We start from the raw sequence: 17494 nt of genomic DNA, 5'->3' as shown, positions 1-17494 counted from the left end.
TCTTCGTCTTGTCACACTTGCACTAAACGTTGTGACTCACGTAAAAGTTGATTTCCGCTCAGAGAGAATAGCAAAAGGGGCTAAATTAAAGCGATATTGAAATGCGCGCTGGATTGTGATCAAAAAACATCCGCACGAAATATACGTCTCAAGGGCAAATGCACGCTTCTTATTGCTCCAATGCATGATGGCAACTGAACATGACGGGAAGAAAACTTTATGGTTTGGTCTCTCTAACGAGACCAAATTCGTCATCAATACGACATCAGCTGACTGAATGGCATTCACTTGAAAAAAGATAGTTTCGCTACCGCACCCGGTATTATAATAATAATTATTATCAAGTCCCTAATTCATATAAACTTGGCCCATTCCAGTATTATTGATTGCTATACAATTGCTATAAATCAATTCACAAAAATTGCACGTGATACTAATGAAAGAAAAGTTTTTCTTGTTCTTCAACTTATTCTTGTTTTTCTTCATATCAATAAAATGAATTGAATTGATTTATTCCATTATTATTAAGAGTAATGTTTATTTTATGCTGTAGTTCCATTTTTTTGCAATCATCGAGATAGTTCTAGATTGACAGAGAGTGACGGTGCTTCATATTATATTACCAACTCTCAAATTCATATAAACTTGGTCCATTCCAGTATTCCCATATAGTATTTTTATTCTATAATTGATGTTTGACAACTTTTCATTGTCAATAATTTCCATCAATCTGAGAGACATATCGAAGAGAGATGTTTGAAAAGAGATCACAGATGAACTGATAAGATTGTATTATGAACTCGGGTTTTGGAATGATAGAATAAATCATACATCATGTACACAAATCGTATTCTCACGTATTCACAAACGATGAAAACAAAATGATAAATTATCGATGATAATAGTTACTGTTGAGTATACAAGTTCCTGATTACATATTTCTGTCATTTTTTGTTAATATTTCGTGTATTTCCCTTGGCTCCTACCCCCTCACCCACATCCGGGTTTCCGAAAGAGTGAAACTGCTGAATCAATTAAGAAACTGTTGGCTGGTGGATCGTTGAGAGGGTAGTTGGGGGGGGGAACTGGCCACACGCCAGCCTAGAGACAAGCCAGCGTAATTAATTGCCAGTCGATAAGGGGGTGTGATGGTGAGGGGATTCCTAGGAGGAATAGGAGGAACAAGGAGAGAGTGAGGAGGAGGAGGAGGAGCAACCCAGAGGGTGAATGAAATACACTAATTGCTGCACACAATTCGATTCTACTCGGCCGCAGCCAGATTTGATACAAAAAGCGCGCAAAATCGTCTCTCACTTCAGTTCATGTCGATGTTAAACTGTCAACACGTGAACAATATTTCTCAAGAACCGATAAAAGTCACACACTCCACTTCATCTGCTTGTGAGGTGGAAATTGCTTCTCATGACAACAAAATATTAAAACTGTTCAGACAGTAGAACCGTGATTGCATTTCAGTCGAGTTGTACGTAACAATGTATTCTCTAAGAATCTCTTGAAATATTCATAACGACCATATTATAGTAACTATTCAATATTCAATCTCTGTGCATTTTATGAAGCTCTTGAAGTTCACAAAGAGAATGATAGCCATAAATTAAATTTTATTTTTAGTTGATTGCATCAGCATCAATGCGACATCAGCTGTAATAGCGTAGTACGTTTGAAATGAGGAAATTTAAGGGTGTTCGGTACACTTTTTTTTTAATTGAATAATCTTTTTCAATATAATTTTTAAGATCATTATATTAAGAGTGAGAAGAAGTGGCAACTGAAATTCTTAGTGGTCTAATAAGCGAGTTATGTGTTGTTGAAAGTGCTAACTCTGTTTTCTTTCCAGATCATAAACGGTTTCGAATTTCTCATTGGAATTTTTTTTAATACATTCAGTATTATCATTGACTTTGTTCTAATATATGGGATTCATGCCAAAATAAACAAGTTAGATATCGAATTTACAAAAAATGTTACTTTTTTATTTATGAACGATATGGGGAATAAAATGTTTTAGTTTGGAAAGATACATTTTTTGAGTTTTTAAGAGAAGTTCTGTTAATATAGTCGAGACCGTTTGATCTGGAAAGAAAACGGAGTTAGCACTTCAACAACCCATAAGTCCCATAACTCACTTATTAGACCACTTAATAATTTCAGTTGCCACTTTTTCTCACTCTTATACTTTGTTAAGTTATCTTTGGTCATTTTTGGTAAATCGAATATCTTAACAATAACTTAAAAATTGTATTGAAAAACATCCAATTTAAAAAAAAGTGTATGGAACAGCCTTGAAAGACCATCTCTATCACTCTATCATTGTATCTATGATAATTCATGAATTTTATTTACGAATATGATAATATGAGAGTCACAGCTTCCTACTCGACTAATATAGCGTTGACTATAGAAGTTATATTGATTGGATTTCGAAAAATAATATTACTGTATTATAAACCAGGCGCTCTTGGAGAATGGAAATAGAGAGAAAAGCTATTTAAGCTGAGAGTAGCCTGCAATGGGCCTATATATTTTCTGTGAATGAAAAATCCACTTGTTGATCGGATCGTTCTCTCATTGTTCCAATGTAATCAGAGATAGTTAGTCATCCTTTTTTATTGTCCAGATAGAATTGAAAACGATTGTTGTATTTAACTTAACTTCTTGTTTTTGGTCATTTTTGGTAAATCAAATAACTTTATAAAAAATTAATATTTTCACAAAATTTTTGTTTTACTAGATCCTCTGAGTCTCATGGATTCATCTCTTACCGAATTTGAATTGTTCTGTCCCAAAAATTTAAACTTTAGGCGCTCATATCTCAAAAAGTAATGATCGGAAAAAAATGTTTTCCTAAGAAAACTTTTCCATTTTGTTAGCTTGATGATATACAAATCGAAAAACTTTGAAAAATATCGCCAGTAGAAAGTTTATTCTTAGCCTTTGCACAGCCTTAATGTTTTTTTTACAGTACCATAGGTTTTGTACGTTTGATTATCAATAAATTTATCCCTATACCACTTATAGCCTATGTGGAGAATACTCATTATTGTTCAACAAGAAAAATCATCATTTTTATTTCAGATATGTGGAATAATCATGTTATTATTAATATGATTTTGCATGATTCACATTCCTATTGTACTGAATATCTTGGAGTAAAGACAACTCAGGGCATTTCCGAGAAAAAATGGAAGTATACTGAGAACAAAATTCATGGTAATAATAATTTACATTAGTTTTCACATTAATAATAATTTCACATTAATTTAAATTAGATATTAAAAAATCAGAACAAGGTAATTGGTAGCGAAGGCGAGAACATTAGTACACTCTTCAATATGAACTTGAAAAACGTATTCTTAGGAATCTTAAGAAGTGAGCTAATGAAGAGTTTCTTGGGGAATATTAGCTATGAAAGCGCCCTTATTTGAGGAGACGAGGCACGTGGCAAGTGAACCAGTAAATGGGTGCCGAGCAGTGTCCAGCATTCCAAGCAAAAGAAAGGGGAAAACAAGAAGGAAGCCCCATCTTATGAAAAGAAGCCCTTTCAAGTTGACCTTTCGGGTGAAACTTGAAGAGACAGAGGATATAAGGAAGATTCAAATCAGCTGAGTAGAATGCCGTGATCTGGTTTGTTGGGGGAAGGGAAGTGAGTTTCCTAACACGTTCCTTGGAGAATCTGCATCAACACTCCTCCATCAAAGAGTTGCCATGTTTCGCAAGCAGACAGTGGCTTGACAAAGCAAGTATCTCCACTGTAAACCTTTCGGCTGCTTTGATGCAAGTGAGACCAAGAAGAAATTCACCCTCTCCCTCCTTCACAACACGAATCTTTCATAAATTCAAATATTTATCAGTATTTTTTGAAGTTGTCTGCAACAAATGGGACTAAATGAGCATAGTGAGAAAAAATCTCAAACCCAGAATAGTACGAAGAGTTGCAATAATTATCACTACTGTGAATAATTTTCCCATAGAGATAGCTACAAAATATTTGATGATTTAAAATATCTGCTGCTGATTTTAATTCGGCGATTATGCAACAATCAATAAGAACATGTCTTTTTGTATATCTAATGCAGATTATCTCTACAGACTTTTTGCCTTTTGTAATGTTATAAAAATTCATTGACATGAGATATCAAAAGTAGTTCTATATGATTTTTCAAGCTCAATGTATTATCATTAAAAAATTCCAATCCATGTTGATTGTAAAGGCTACGAGGCTCGTATAATGAAATGAGCTGTATTGTAATGAATCCATGACTAAAATTAAATGAGCTGAAATTAATTGTTATGATACAAGGAACTTCCCGGACAGAAATTACTGAGGTAAATTCCAGAATGTGTCAGCAGAGCTGTGTTGTGAGAGCAGATTGGCTTTGGCGTTTGAGAGGAGATTTACTTTTCGAGTCAGAATGCTATTTGTACTTTTGTTTTAAGCAGTGTGTGCTGATTCGTTTGAACAATAATGGAGCCTGTTTAAGACCAGAACTCTACTGAGCTTTCGCTTGTTGAGATTTCATTACAACAGTCGAATAAACGAAGAACACAGCCAGAGATGCAGACTGCTTTTCAGAAACTGAGAGCGCTACTGAGCTAAATGACCTGCTCCAACTCTAAACCTCCTCCTCATCCTCCTCCTCCTCCTCCTCCTCTCACCATCACTCCTCTTCCTCCGCTACGCAAAGAGCAGCAGCAGCAATTAGTTCAACGCTGTTTAAGGGCGTCATATCAAGCTATTCCGGCTAATTAAATTCCAGTTCTGCGGCAGATCTCGCCTCCTGAAAAAGTGCTTTTGAATTCCCTCCCGAAACGTTTTCAAAACTCCATCACCACCGACATCAACTTTTCCAAATTCAATTTCAGCTTTGGTGTCTTATCAGATTTCGAATGCCACCCTTCCAAGTGTTAACCATCCACTTTAATCTTTGTTACTGTTCATTGTGATTGTTGCTATTCAAAATTCATTCAACCAGGGTTCACTCGTTTCAACACGACCTATTATAAATTCTACGCCAGGAAAATATAAATAATTTTGTTTTATAGTTCATTCGATGATTTTTACTGTAGACAAGACCTTTGGAGATGAAATCAATAATAATTATTCATTATTGTTATCTGCATAACCTTGAACAAAACCTTTGCAACTAGTCATGCTCAAAATAAATATCTCAAGCGCGTTTCCATTTCGTTTCTAAGTCAGTCATAACATATTACATTGAGTCGAATCCAGTTTCAAAAACTCCTACTGATTCAACTTGCCCATTTTTCGTTTCTGTTTGTCTTCCACACAACTCCCCCCTCTTCTTCCCTGATTTGAGGCTATTTCAAAAGAGGCTATTAGTTTGATAAATACTAAAATTCCAAAGAGCTTCAATATAGAATTCACATTTTTCGTTCCAATTATAACAATAGTAAAGCTGGGTCTTCATCGGTAAACCTTTCCACACTCTCACTATTCTTCTTAGTTTTGAATTCTACGTGAGATTAACATGCACTGAAGCTCTGTTGTTGACGATCACAGCTTTTAATACATTGATTGCTTGATCGATCATTTAATTGAATCCTTGAATTTGATTAATGGTCATAATGCAGATCAAAAATCTTTCACAAGTTATTTTTGCTGTATATTTTGTTTTCTTTTTTTGTGAGCTTAGTGAATTGATCATCTCGATAATGGTGAGTGGAATTAGAATGCTGGAATAGTTTGGCGTTGTACATGTGAGCCATAAATTGGTTTCGTTGGTAGCAGCCAGTGATTGGGACAATTGCGATCGGCATTTGATAAACTAGATTGCGACGGCGACTGTGATTATTTGCTTGAGTTTTTTCGAGTGTGCGTTACGAATGCGTGACCAAGCTCGACCAACTAGCGATGCGAGATACAAATAATACGAGTGAGTGTGCGAATCGATCGCGCCCGCTTCACATGTCGCCAACTCAGCCGCTACAACTCAGCTGTGCGCGCGCCTCTCTATGTGTGCGAATGCCAAGGGTTGAAGGCGGCAAATCGCACCACATTATTTTGATTGTCCAATCGATTGGCGGCTTAATTCGAATCGGCCGTTGACTGATGTTGTTGAAGAATAATTTGAATGTGAAAGTATGATAGGAGCTTCGGGTACCTCAACACAGTTCAATTTAGTTGAGCAGGACATTTGAAAGTTTGCGTCATAATCTTTTTGATACTACAGTAATACAAAATTTCCACAAAAATAATGAACAAAATTGTTCTTCTGTATAATTATCTGTAGAACATCACTCAATATCGAATTCATTGATAAAATTTTGAATTTTGTGATTGCTCTTCACTTTTCACATCCTGTTCTCACAAAAATATTGCTCAAAATTATTCATCAACAAACTTCAGGGATGCATTAACATTGTGTATTCTATTTGAACATCTGAACAAAACATTTCAGGAACCTAATGATAATCAATAGAATGAACAGATAATGAACTAGCTATTGAGTAATGAGCCCTGCCAGGCAGGAGAACTCGCTTAAAATGCCGCTGATGTATTCTGTCAGCTGCATGTTCTATTGAAAGCAGTGGAAAGTGGAAAGGAAAAGTTTAAGTAGCATGCGATTGATCATCTGATTTGTGATTTGTAATAATTATACACGTAGATTAACAAAATTTATTTTCTCATAGTTTACACTTTCAATGTTATCCTGATATAGGTGAATAGATCAAATAGGACGAAGAAGTGAGTCAATTTTGTTGGTCAATGAACTTGATCAGTAAAACGGTTCAAAAATTATGTATGTTGATAATTTTAAGTTCGTTGATGAAAGATTTAGATAGTAGTTATCCTCGAACATACAAGACCAAAAACGGACAATGGCGTGAGGCTCAATTCAAAAGTAGGAGTTCTACGTTCATTGATTCAATTAAATATGAACTGATGGCCTCAACGGAAAATTTAAAAACTACCCTTTACTTTAACGTATATTTCCCTCAGGCTTGCATGATTACGTTCAGGTTATACAGTTACTGTATAAAGACAGTTTGGCCATTAGAACTATTCTGTTTTATAATTCTAGATCTGTTTTATAATGGTGCTTATATTATGGAATCAATATCGGGGCACCGAGCTTCGCTCGTTATTTTTAATTATTGATAAACAGAACCATAGCCACCTCTAATACAATGCTCCGGCCTACGATATTGCAACGTCGCAGCGTAGGCCTAGAATCTAATACATGACTGGTGGAAAAGATTTTTAAAAATACCAGCTGATCTTTTTCACCAATCATGTATTAGATTCTAGGCCTACGCTGCGACGTTGCAATATCGTAGACCGGGGCCTTGTATTAGAGGTGGCTACGACAGAACACAATTCTCTAAAATGATCGTGTTTATATTTCACAGCTGGCTATACGTCATCATATGAATTTAGGGGATGCGATATTTTGATTTTTCACATACTCACTTTTTTACTATCCACAGCTGTTTCAGCCAAGTATGAATTATCATTTTAATGTTGTTCAGCGAGTTTTCTCAAGGATGAGACCTAGTGCAATCGAATCTTTATATCATAGACCTACTATGTTCCAAATTTCGTGGAAATCGTTAGAGCCGTTTTCGAGATCCGTAAAACATAAATAGCCAGATATAAAAATAACCAGATATATAAATACAGCAATTTCTCGCTTAATATAATAGGATAATAAAATCGCTGACTTCTACTTGATCAAATAATTTTTTCTTGAATATAATCTTTTTATAGTCTCTACAAATCCCTAAGATTAAATATTATATTATTTGTATTATATTAATCTAATATTGATAAATTTCCCTTCCAAAATGTTATACCGAACCACGGAGTGACCGAACTAATCGTATGTTGAAAATATGTTTCCAATCGGTGAAAGAAGTGATAGGTTTCAAATTTTAAAAGCAAAACGTTGGGATTATGAAGTTTCTATGATGTTTTCAATTGAAATAGGATCCCCAATAAGACCTAACTTTGAATTTTCTGTGTAATATAAATATGAAACTGTTTGCATAATATTGTCACCAAACCTTCATGTAAAATACTGTTGAGTTCATCATGGAGTCTCTACACGGTCCAGTTAGCTTGGATTCCAAGTGCGGAAATTGGGATATGATTAGAATTTATATGTTATGATTCAAATTTATATGATTAATTTAAATGTAGGCTACTATATAATCAATAGGCCTACATTGGAGCACAATAAATCCAATAGAGTTTGGAGAGAATTTTTTTCAACGAGTTAAGAAACAAATTAATAGACTTCTTAGGTACTGTTTTTAGAGGTGACACATATAATCCCAATTGTAGTGCTCAAAGCATTGTAGTGATATTGATCCTAGATTATATGACATGCAGATCTGAGCACCTAGTTTGTTCGATATTGATAATTTAGATGAACTCCTTCTCTCTCACAGATTTGTCTGGGAGGAATAATTGTCAATAACATATTGTTTTTGTGATTTTAATTCTTTGCAATATAACTCTGCATTACTTTCCAAACTTCACTCCATCATTAAATGAGAATGTCATTGCATCCCATGTCATAATCAATCGTGAATGAAATCTCATGGGATAATTACATACACACTTGGATAAATATGCTATCTAAAAACATGTACGTTCTAAAATCAATTTCGAATATGACTCAAATGTGGAGAGTAGACTCTTATCAATATTTTAGTAGTCGGCTTGATTCCAGTGGGACATATGCAAAGAGACGTTGTTCGTGGGATAAAAAGAAGACATGCTTCTCACGTTTCATTCGCGAATACTTTTTAAAGTTGAGACAGCTACCCACTGCAAAATTGAAGAAACGAGGGCAGACGTTGTAAGAATTCGCTTATTGAAAATTGTTTCAGAGATGTTTTCGTAGCACTCCACTTTCTTTCTATTCCTTTTCCCTCCAACTGGAGTTCGAAAAATGCAATTCAGCCAATCCACTAGAAGAAATTGAGATGAATGAGCCGTATCACAAACTTTTTCTTCTAAGCTTAGCCGACAGTAAAATAAGAGTTGGGCTGAATGTACAATTTACATATGCTCAGCATAGCGAATGTATATAATTTGTATGGTACATTGTGGAATTTAATCCAAATTTCTGCATGAGAATAGCATAATTGCACAAGTTGGTACTCACTGTCTTTAATTTCAATACAGATAAAGTGTAAAATATTTTATCATATTAAAAACAGGAAGATAACTTCCGAAAAGTAATACAGTTTCAAGTCTAAACTTGTTTCTTTTTTTAGTTTCTACAGTTCAAATGAGTGAAAATACAAACAGTTTAATCTTCGATTCTCCAGAATGTGATTAGAAGTTTTCACTTCAAAGGTCTGCTATTAATTGATACAACCTCTTAAAAACCATACCCATTTATTTAAAGTATGTTTTTTCATCACATTTAGAATGTTGAGTAGCTGTTTCTGAAATCGTGGTGAGATAATAAAATAATGAAAGAGTCTCATAGATTCTAAATTTCTCGTTCTTTACAATCTACTCGATGACATGTATCATCATAATGCTTATTATAAATTGAATAATTATGATTCTAGAAGAATAATCTTGTAATGCCAGCTCCACACTCTCGCCAGGTCGCTTTGACAAGTGACTCGCTGTTAACATCTATTTACGGGTGGAGTGGAGGCGAGCGCAATAGCACAATAGCCATCCACACTCTCACGCTCGTTGTCATTGTACGCACTTGGCAATAGTGTAAAGAGGCGACAATATGCCGCTTTTTAAAAAGAAAATGAACAAAAAATGCGACTGTTATTTGATTACTATGCAAACTGATTCCTAATTTTGTGAACTCAATACCATTTCTTGATGTTTTGCATGATAGGTACATTTTGGACAGTGATAATAGAAAAAAACTTATGGTGATTGCAATCTGTTTTACCATAAAAATTGAGAAAATATTGTTGATTCTGACAATAGTACTCTGTCCCAAAATTGAGCGCCCCAATAATATTTACTTGCTTGAACTTTCAACTGGTAACGTAGATTGAAAAAAATGTGATAAATTTGATTGAGATATAATAAATAGAGCTAGTGAAATAGGAATGATTAAAATTATTTTCAATGTATATCCTTGTAGTAGTTGTTGATCTCGGATAAGAATGGTTGAAGGACTGCCGATCAAGCTTCAATTGCTCTGTTATCTCGCGGGTGTTCTCCAGCATTACTTTTCACTGAAGCTCCAATTTTCTCAACCATTGCCTCGTGCAAAATTGATCATGGAAGAATCAGTCTGAATTTTATTATTATAGGATCTAATCTGATACAAGTGTCGGTAAAGATTTGGAGCAGATAAGTTGGATGATAATAAAATTTTATTGCATATTTGAATAAATCATAGATCAAGTTTATTTGAGAGGTATGAACACTAGGAGAACCTCAGAGTAAGATACTTTCTCCTGTGCTGCTATTTGGGGTAGGCCTAGTTGTGCAGTTTTCTTCCTCGTTCAGTATCACCATAGTGATATTAGGAACACAGTATTATAGTAACACAACAATATTTCTCGAATATTTCATTGCGTCAAGTAATGGAAAGTGATTGGATGTTTAGTATATCTTCCCAATTATCTACCTCCCAATCTGTACGAATGAAACTATTCCTATTAATTTTCATTTAATTGGCTGTAAACATTATTATAATGCTTTTGAGTAGAAGTTTTGTCATTTATTAATGAATTTTAATTTTTTTCATGCAAATCTTAATTCAATGTATAGGAATTGCTCATGTTCTTGATACACGATTGATACACAAATAAGACAATTATTTCAACATCCTTCAACGAAAGTTTTGCTTTTAAATACGATGCAAGAGAATATTATAATGCTTACCATGGATTATTACAAATATTCATTAAAACTTAAGCTCAATGTATTGCACAATGTGAAATAACACACTTCTTTGATGAATTTGTATTATGGTAGTTGAAGGAGGTGGTTAATAATATATTATTGATTATAGGTATCATAATTATGATTGAATATTTTATGGATTCAATCATTTTTATTCAGTAATAAAATTTTCGAGGAAGTCTCTTTGATGCCTAGTATAACCTCCCTACCTGTTGACTAGCAGTACCATCAATTTATATACAAAACAATTGGTCGGTTTTTGTAAGTGTTTTAACAAATAATACTTTTTAGAGTTGATAAGATTATTAGAATGTTACGAGAATCAACAACACGGCTGTTTCTTTCGATGGATTTGACATTGAGATTGAATGGCGCGCACAATAACCTTGTGAATTCCAACTACTTTGAATGAGAATTACACACGCTCATTGAGGAATTGGTAAAGATGTAGTAGCTTAATAGTATTCGCCAATAATAATTGATAACTCTATCTTTTTTCAAATTTTCATGAAATATCCAGTCAATTATGCTGTATCTTCAAACAAATACAATTCTAAAAAATTGCATTTCTCCATTTTTATTTATCCCCCTAGGACTTATAAAATGAGTTTTTGTTAGAAACAGTTCATCTACTGCTGTGGTAGGTATTTCAACAATACTGTAAACTGCTTAATGATGCAGCAGTGCATACAGCACATCAATCTTCCCTAGGTTGCTAGTTGGAGTAGGTAAGAAGATTATTTTATGAATGCTTATCATTGGATATTAGACCACAGATTTATCCTTTAATAAAATTTACTCCCTTCTTGTAGTTAATAAAACACAGTAATAAAACATAGGAGTTCCAGAAGTCGCTATATAAACACCTCCAACTCTTGAGAAGGAAATGTTTAAAAATAACGAATCAGAGCTGTATTTAAACTTTGAGTCTCTTCCCAGATCTTGTATTGAAGTTCCGGAATGATTTGAAGTGAGAAAAACTGGGAAAATATTAGATAATTGTGATAATGGAGAGTTGAGCTTAGTAGAAAGAGGTTAGGTCCACCATTCAGAGAGAAAGTGTTATTCAGAGAGTGTTATTCGTATACTGGTCCAAGTAGTAAATCGATTCAAATGTACTCACATTTTTTATTGGTTTCCGAAACAACGGCTCCAATGAAGAAGATTAGGATGATTAGTAACGATGGCCTGAACGCCAGTGGAGGGCCGGGGCCCCGCGAATTCAACGACATAACAGTCAGTGGGTGCTTGTTAGCCACTAGTCACATTGCACTCAGTCAGATATGAAGAAGCACAGTTTATAGTTTACACACAAGTTATGGCCACAGTTCAGTCATTGCCGGGTTTGTTGTCAAGTCCGCGTCTACGCTCATCGGTCATTCTCAACCACTACAGCTACGAGTTTTTACTTGTCGATAACACTGTAGACGGCCGGCAATGACTGGACCAGCGTGCCATATCGATCACAGCGACGCCAGAGACACCTGCCGGGCAGAAACGGCGCTAAAGCATGCTAGAGCACGCGCACTTCCACCCCTACAGCTACGCTACCACTACACTCACTACTCGCACAGCTCTACTATTCACCACTCACCTACTCTACGCAACTTCGCTCACAAATTAAAACCGCTCGTAATTACCCAGCAACTGCCGTGATAATATTTATCAACTCCCAATCATTCTCGAAGTTATCGTTACCCCATTCTTCATTCTTTCTGATTTTTGAATCGATTCATTAAATTGACAGTTCAGTTCCAAATACTTTTGCTGGCATTACTAGGTAATTTGTAAGCAAACATACAATCTGTACAGTAGGCTAGAAGTTTCAAATTGTAATTCATGAAGTAGATAGATGTACCACAAGAGAGATGGATAGAATATTATTTTATTCACATTATTCGACTATGAACAATAATTCATAAAATTGAATAACGAGTAGCGGTATGATACTCTCCATGAAATAACGGAAAATTGAGCAGTAGGCTACGGTACACTCTTCATATATACAAAGTTCTCTTCTCATAAGAAAAATTGAAACAAAAAGATGTTGGTTTTACGGAGGAAAATAAGAATTTCATCTATGAAAGTGTATTCTTGTATTCACTCAGTCATGTATTCACTTACTATCAGCAGAACTAAAAAACTACTGGTCCCAACATAGGCTGCATACAAATTTGAAACGTTCAGTTGGCTCTCTAGAGGTACACTTATAACGGATTCAGGAGAAAAAACCAAAGATTTGCACAAGATATGAGTTTTTCGAACTTTTACTGTTTTTTTTTTTTTTTTTTTTTGAGAACAAATTACCGTAACAGGAGATGTTCAAATGTAGTGAAGGTTTTGAGCAAGAGTCTAGGACTTTTTCTTGGAGAGACACTTCAAAATTATTTCAATGAACGATCATTTCTGTGTTTTCCAGCGTTTTTCCAGCTTTTTGAAGAACCAATTAACAGGAAATTATCAAATTTGGTACACCATTTCACCTGATTTTTACAAAACATATTGGGATGAAAGAGCTTTAAAATCACGAAAAATATGCCAAAATCTGCGTTCTTCCATACACATTTGGTGCAAAGTTTGAAGCTATGAACAAACAAACCCTTGCCGGGTCTGAGAATGTTCTGTTAAGAAGGTATCAAATTTAGCCAGAAATATGTCCAGAATCGGCGTTTTTAAACTTTTTCGGGAGATCGAACCGACAGAAAACTTTAAAATTTAATTAAAAATAACTCAGCTAGACTCTGGAAGTTCGAGTACAGAGGGTTTCAAAAATTTTGCCAAGGATGCATCCAGAATGGCGTTTTCAGCGTTCTCACAGTTTCCACAAGATTTGGTAAACAGAAAAATCCATGTTAAAACTGGATACACAAGCTCAAGCTGATCTAAGCTAGGTGAATGCTGTGTTGGAAGGACTGTCAGATTAGCCTGAAATTGCGCCTTATATTTATTTGCGTTTGTAGCAAGTATTTACAAAATTTCTTTGCAACACCTGAACTTGATACAAATTCGATACAAAGGTCTTGGGTATTGGCGATGCTAAACTAGAGGGTTTCTTATCTCCAGTAATTTTTATTTTTCAGATTCATTGAGTTGATTGGAACTTCCTAGGGTTTGATAAGAATGTTTGATAAGATATTTTTATAATTTCCATTTAAAAAAATAGCTAGACTGGATGGAATACGATAATTCTCATAATTCTTAATCATTTAACTACGAGAGAAATAACATATCCAATTCGATTGAAATAAAGAGAAATTTTTGCAACGCTGAGCTACATCAACCGGTGATTGAAACGAGCCTGAAAGTCTCCATTGACTAAGCTATTATTATTTGACTGACTGAAGAAAGCAACATCAAATGAAGCCAAGCGAGCCAGCTGGCGTCTTATCTCTGGTTGGTTCAGCCAGGGCCCCAATGGGCAGAGCCTCCTGGTTCAGTGATGTATCCAGAAAACCATTTCGAAGGGGGGATCATATTGGCATAGAAAACACCTAAACTTGTGGCGGGCACGGGGGGTGTTGGAATACTCCCCACCAAAGAGTGGTGCGGGTTTCCCCCGGAAATAATTTTGAAAATATACCTTAAATTTGATGCTATTTTACGCAATTCTCACTTGAAAAGCAACATTTCATTCTAGTTTTCTTTGTTCACTAAGCTACTAATTGTTTCGATTTCCCTTAGAAATTTCATAGGCCTTTAGGTTTTTGATCCAATAACAAATACAATGGAATGGAATACAATTTTATTAGTGTTTCAATTTTAGATAACATATATGCTACAATTTTGGCTCCAAAACAATTTTTAACAAATTCTTCTATCATGAACATACTAGGTTAGTTTTAACTTGAATCATAATTTTTTCAAGTTATCATGATTTTTCTTGTAGTGCTCAAATTTGGGGAGGGAATACGTCCATTTTCCAAATATTGGGGGGCTGTGTCCCCTTTGTCCTCAGTGAAAACTACGCCTGTTATAATCATAACTTTTGTTTTTTAGGAGGTTGGCCTACTCTCTATAAAAAGCTTCTGGAGCATTGTCACCTTTCTGGAGGATATGAACTACTATAGACAGCCACACTTTTCAACCACATGCTTGAAACTGAATAAACTATAATTGACTAAATGTATAATTAACTGAACCATAAGCTATATTGAATTTATGTATAATGAGATATGTTGGGAAGATTGACTTACTTCAAAGTGCTGCCTGTAGTTTTCTGCTATCTTACGCACAAGAACACTCACTGTCCAGGTCATAATCACCATTGTGCTATTCTCTCATCTCTTATAAATTCTTTCGGGTTGTGTAATATAAATACACTGGTGAACCCTGGGTTGAAGAACTCGCTCAAGAACTGTTATATTGTAATCTTTGAAACCCGCAACTTTTAATCATACAGAGTTGTTGAAAATCATAGAAAAAGCTAAATATTTCTCTAACAAGAATAATTTGACAAAACGTTTTATTGAGGATCCTATTTGAATAAAAAAAATTCTTTTCAAAAGTTACTCTGTTGCTCTCTTGAATCTTTGACCCTTATTCGAATCCAAGTTCATTCTTTGAAATGTGAAAGGTCATGAGTTACATGATTTCGATACAGAGTTCCAAGAAAAAATAAATGGCTAAAACTGCCCATTGATATCTCAACCCGTTTCAGTTTGTTACTTTCCTTGTCCTATTACCATAGGTAAGGAAAGTATTGCTTTCCGAAAAAAATTAAGGTGCCCCAATATCTAAATTTCTATACTTTTCGAGGTCCCCTGAATCCAAAAAAGTGGTTTTTGGGTATTGGTCTGTATGTGTGTGTGTGTGTGTGTGTGTGTGTGTGTGTGTGTGTGTGTGTGTGTGTGTGTGTGTGTGTGTGTGTGTGTGTGTATGAGTGTATGTGCGTCTGTGTACACGATATCTCATCTCCCAATTAACCGAATGACTTGAAATTTGGAACTTAAGGTCCTTACGATATAAGTATCCGACACGAACAATTTCGATCTGATGCAATTCAAAATGGCAGCTGAAATGGCGAAAATGTTATAAAAAACAGGGTTTTTTGCAATTTTCTCGAAAACGGCTCCAACGATTTTGATCAAATTCATACCTAAAATAGTCATTGATAAGCTCTATCAACTGCCATAAGTCTCATATATCTGTAAAAATTCCAGGAGCTCCGCCCCATCTATGCAAAGTTTGATTTTAGATTCCCAATTGTCAGGCTCCAGATACAATTTAAACAAAAAATTCCAAATGGGAAAGATTGAGCATGAAAATCTCTACAATTAATGCTCAGTAACATTTTCACCTACAATTTAAAATAAGCTCGAAATTCGAGAAAATGTTTTTATTTCAATTGCAAACTGTTGATTCTATTAAATCATTCACTATGAAGAGATAGCACACCTCGTGTGTCTCCAGCGTTGCAGTCCTGTCACCAGCTGGCTTGGATCTTTGAATAGTAGACCTGAGATGCGCGGGAACACTAGCGTCAGGTGATAAATTTTCATAACGGCAAGGAAAGTTGTGTGAGTGCGCCACACCAGATTTTTGATGTAGAAGTTGTAAATCATGTTAAATATTATCAGCTGATATCTTGTGTCAGCACATGAAGGACTGTCTGTGTGATAGTTCTCAATAGCTCTCAAATGTTACGAATGAATGGAAAACTGTAATAATTGCATGCAATGAATTCTTCAGCTAAACAAATCAGAACAATTTGTTTTCTTATGCACTGTCAATGTTATTTATATATCCTGAAAAAAGACGAAGGAGTAAGTCGATTTTTTTGTCCAACGAACTTGACCTGAAAAAAGTTTCGAAGAATGCGTGTTCAAAATTTGAAGCTGATTAATCAATTATTTCTAATGTTATTGTAGAACATACAAACAGACGGACAACGACTTTGGCCTTCAGTAAGTCAAAAGTGAGAACTCGTTCATGACATAAAAAGCTAATTAGTAGCTGATCAGGACTCAAAAAATTTAGGTCATATTTCTGGAGGGGTACAGCCCCATTGGGAGGGGGCACTGGATATGCCACTTCCCTGGCTGGCTAGACGGATAAGGTGAGCGTGCTGGCCAGTTAAAGAATAAATATGATAAATATAAAACATAAAATAATTTTATTGCAATCGAAATAGTTCAAACAAAATGTCTAGTAGCCTATACAATTTTTAGTAAACAATTTTTCTATTATTTAGTACATAGTTCTGAATTCAAATTTGAGATCTTGAAACCATTGTGATGATAAAACAGCTGTAATATTTATAATCTGTTATCTCTGTTACTAAGACACATATTTAATGTCGAATAAAGCTCGTGTTGAGTCCAATTCTATTACAATTTATTCGACATTAAATATGTGTCTTAGTAACAGAGATAACAGATTATAAATATTACAGCTGTTTTATCATCACAATCGCAGCAAATACCAGCACTGACCTCTCAAAATGTCTTGTTTCCAGTGACTGTTGTTATAGCTTCTTCAAATGATATACAATTGCAAATACTTTCAAAAATATTCGGTGACACATAATTGATCAAAACATTCAATTCATCCTTTTTCGGGATTGAACTGTTTTTTAAGAAGTTTAAAAATGTTACCTTCCAATGTCTCCAC

General features: G+C 34.8%; 1 protein-coding gene across 1 annotated transcript in view; it reads right to left on the bottom strand.

Annotated features, from left to right (window-relative positions):
* Window positions 1–12343, bottom strand: part of LOC111064351 — a 148799-nt gene extending 136456 nt beyond the window's left edge. The window contains exon 1 of the mRNA XM_039423491.1: window positions 12009–12343. Coding sequence (XP_039279425.1) covers window positions 12009–12117 — 109 coding nt within the window. The 5' untranslated portion in view covers window positions 12118–12343. The remainder of the gene's footprint in view (window positions 1–12008) is intronic.
* Window positions 12344–17494: the final 5151 nt, after the last annotated feature.

Source organism: Nilaparvata lugens, chromosome 3 (genome assembly GCF_014356525.2).
Source record: "Nilaparvata lugens isolate BPH chromosome 3, ASM1435652v1, whole genome shotgun sequence".
Taxonomy (NCBI): Eukaryota; Metazoa; Arthropoda; class Insecta; order Hemiptera; family Delphacidae; genus Nilaparvata; species Nilaparvata lugens.
This window is presented reverse-complemented; position numbering and strand designations above follow the sequence as displayed.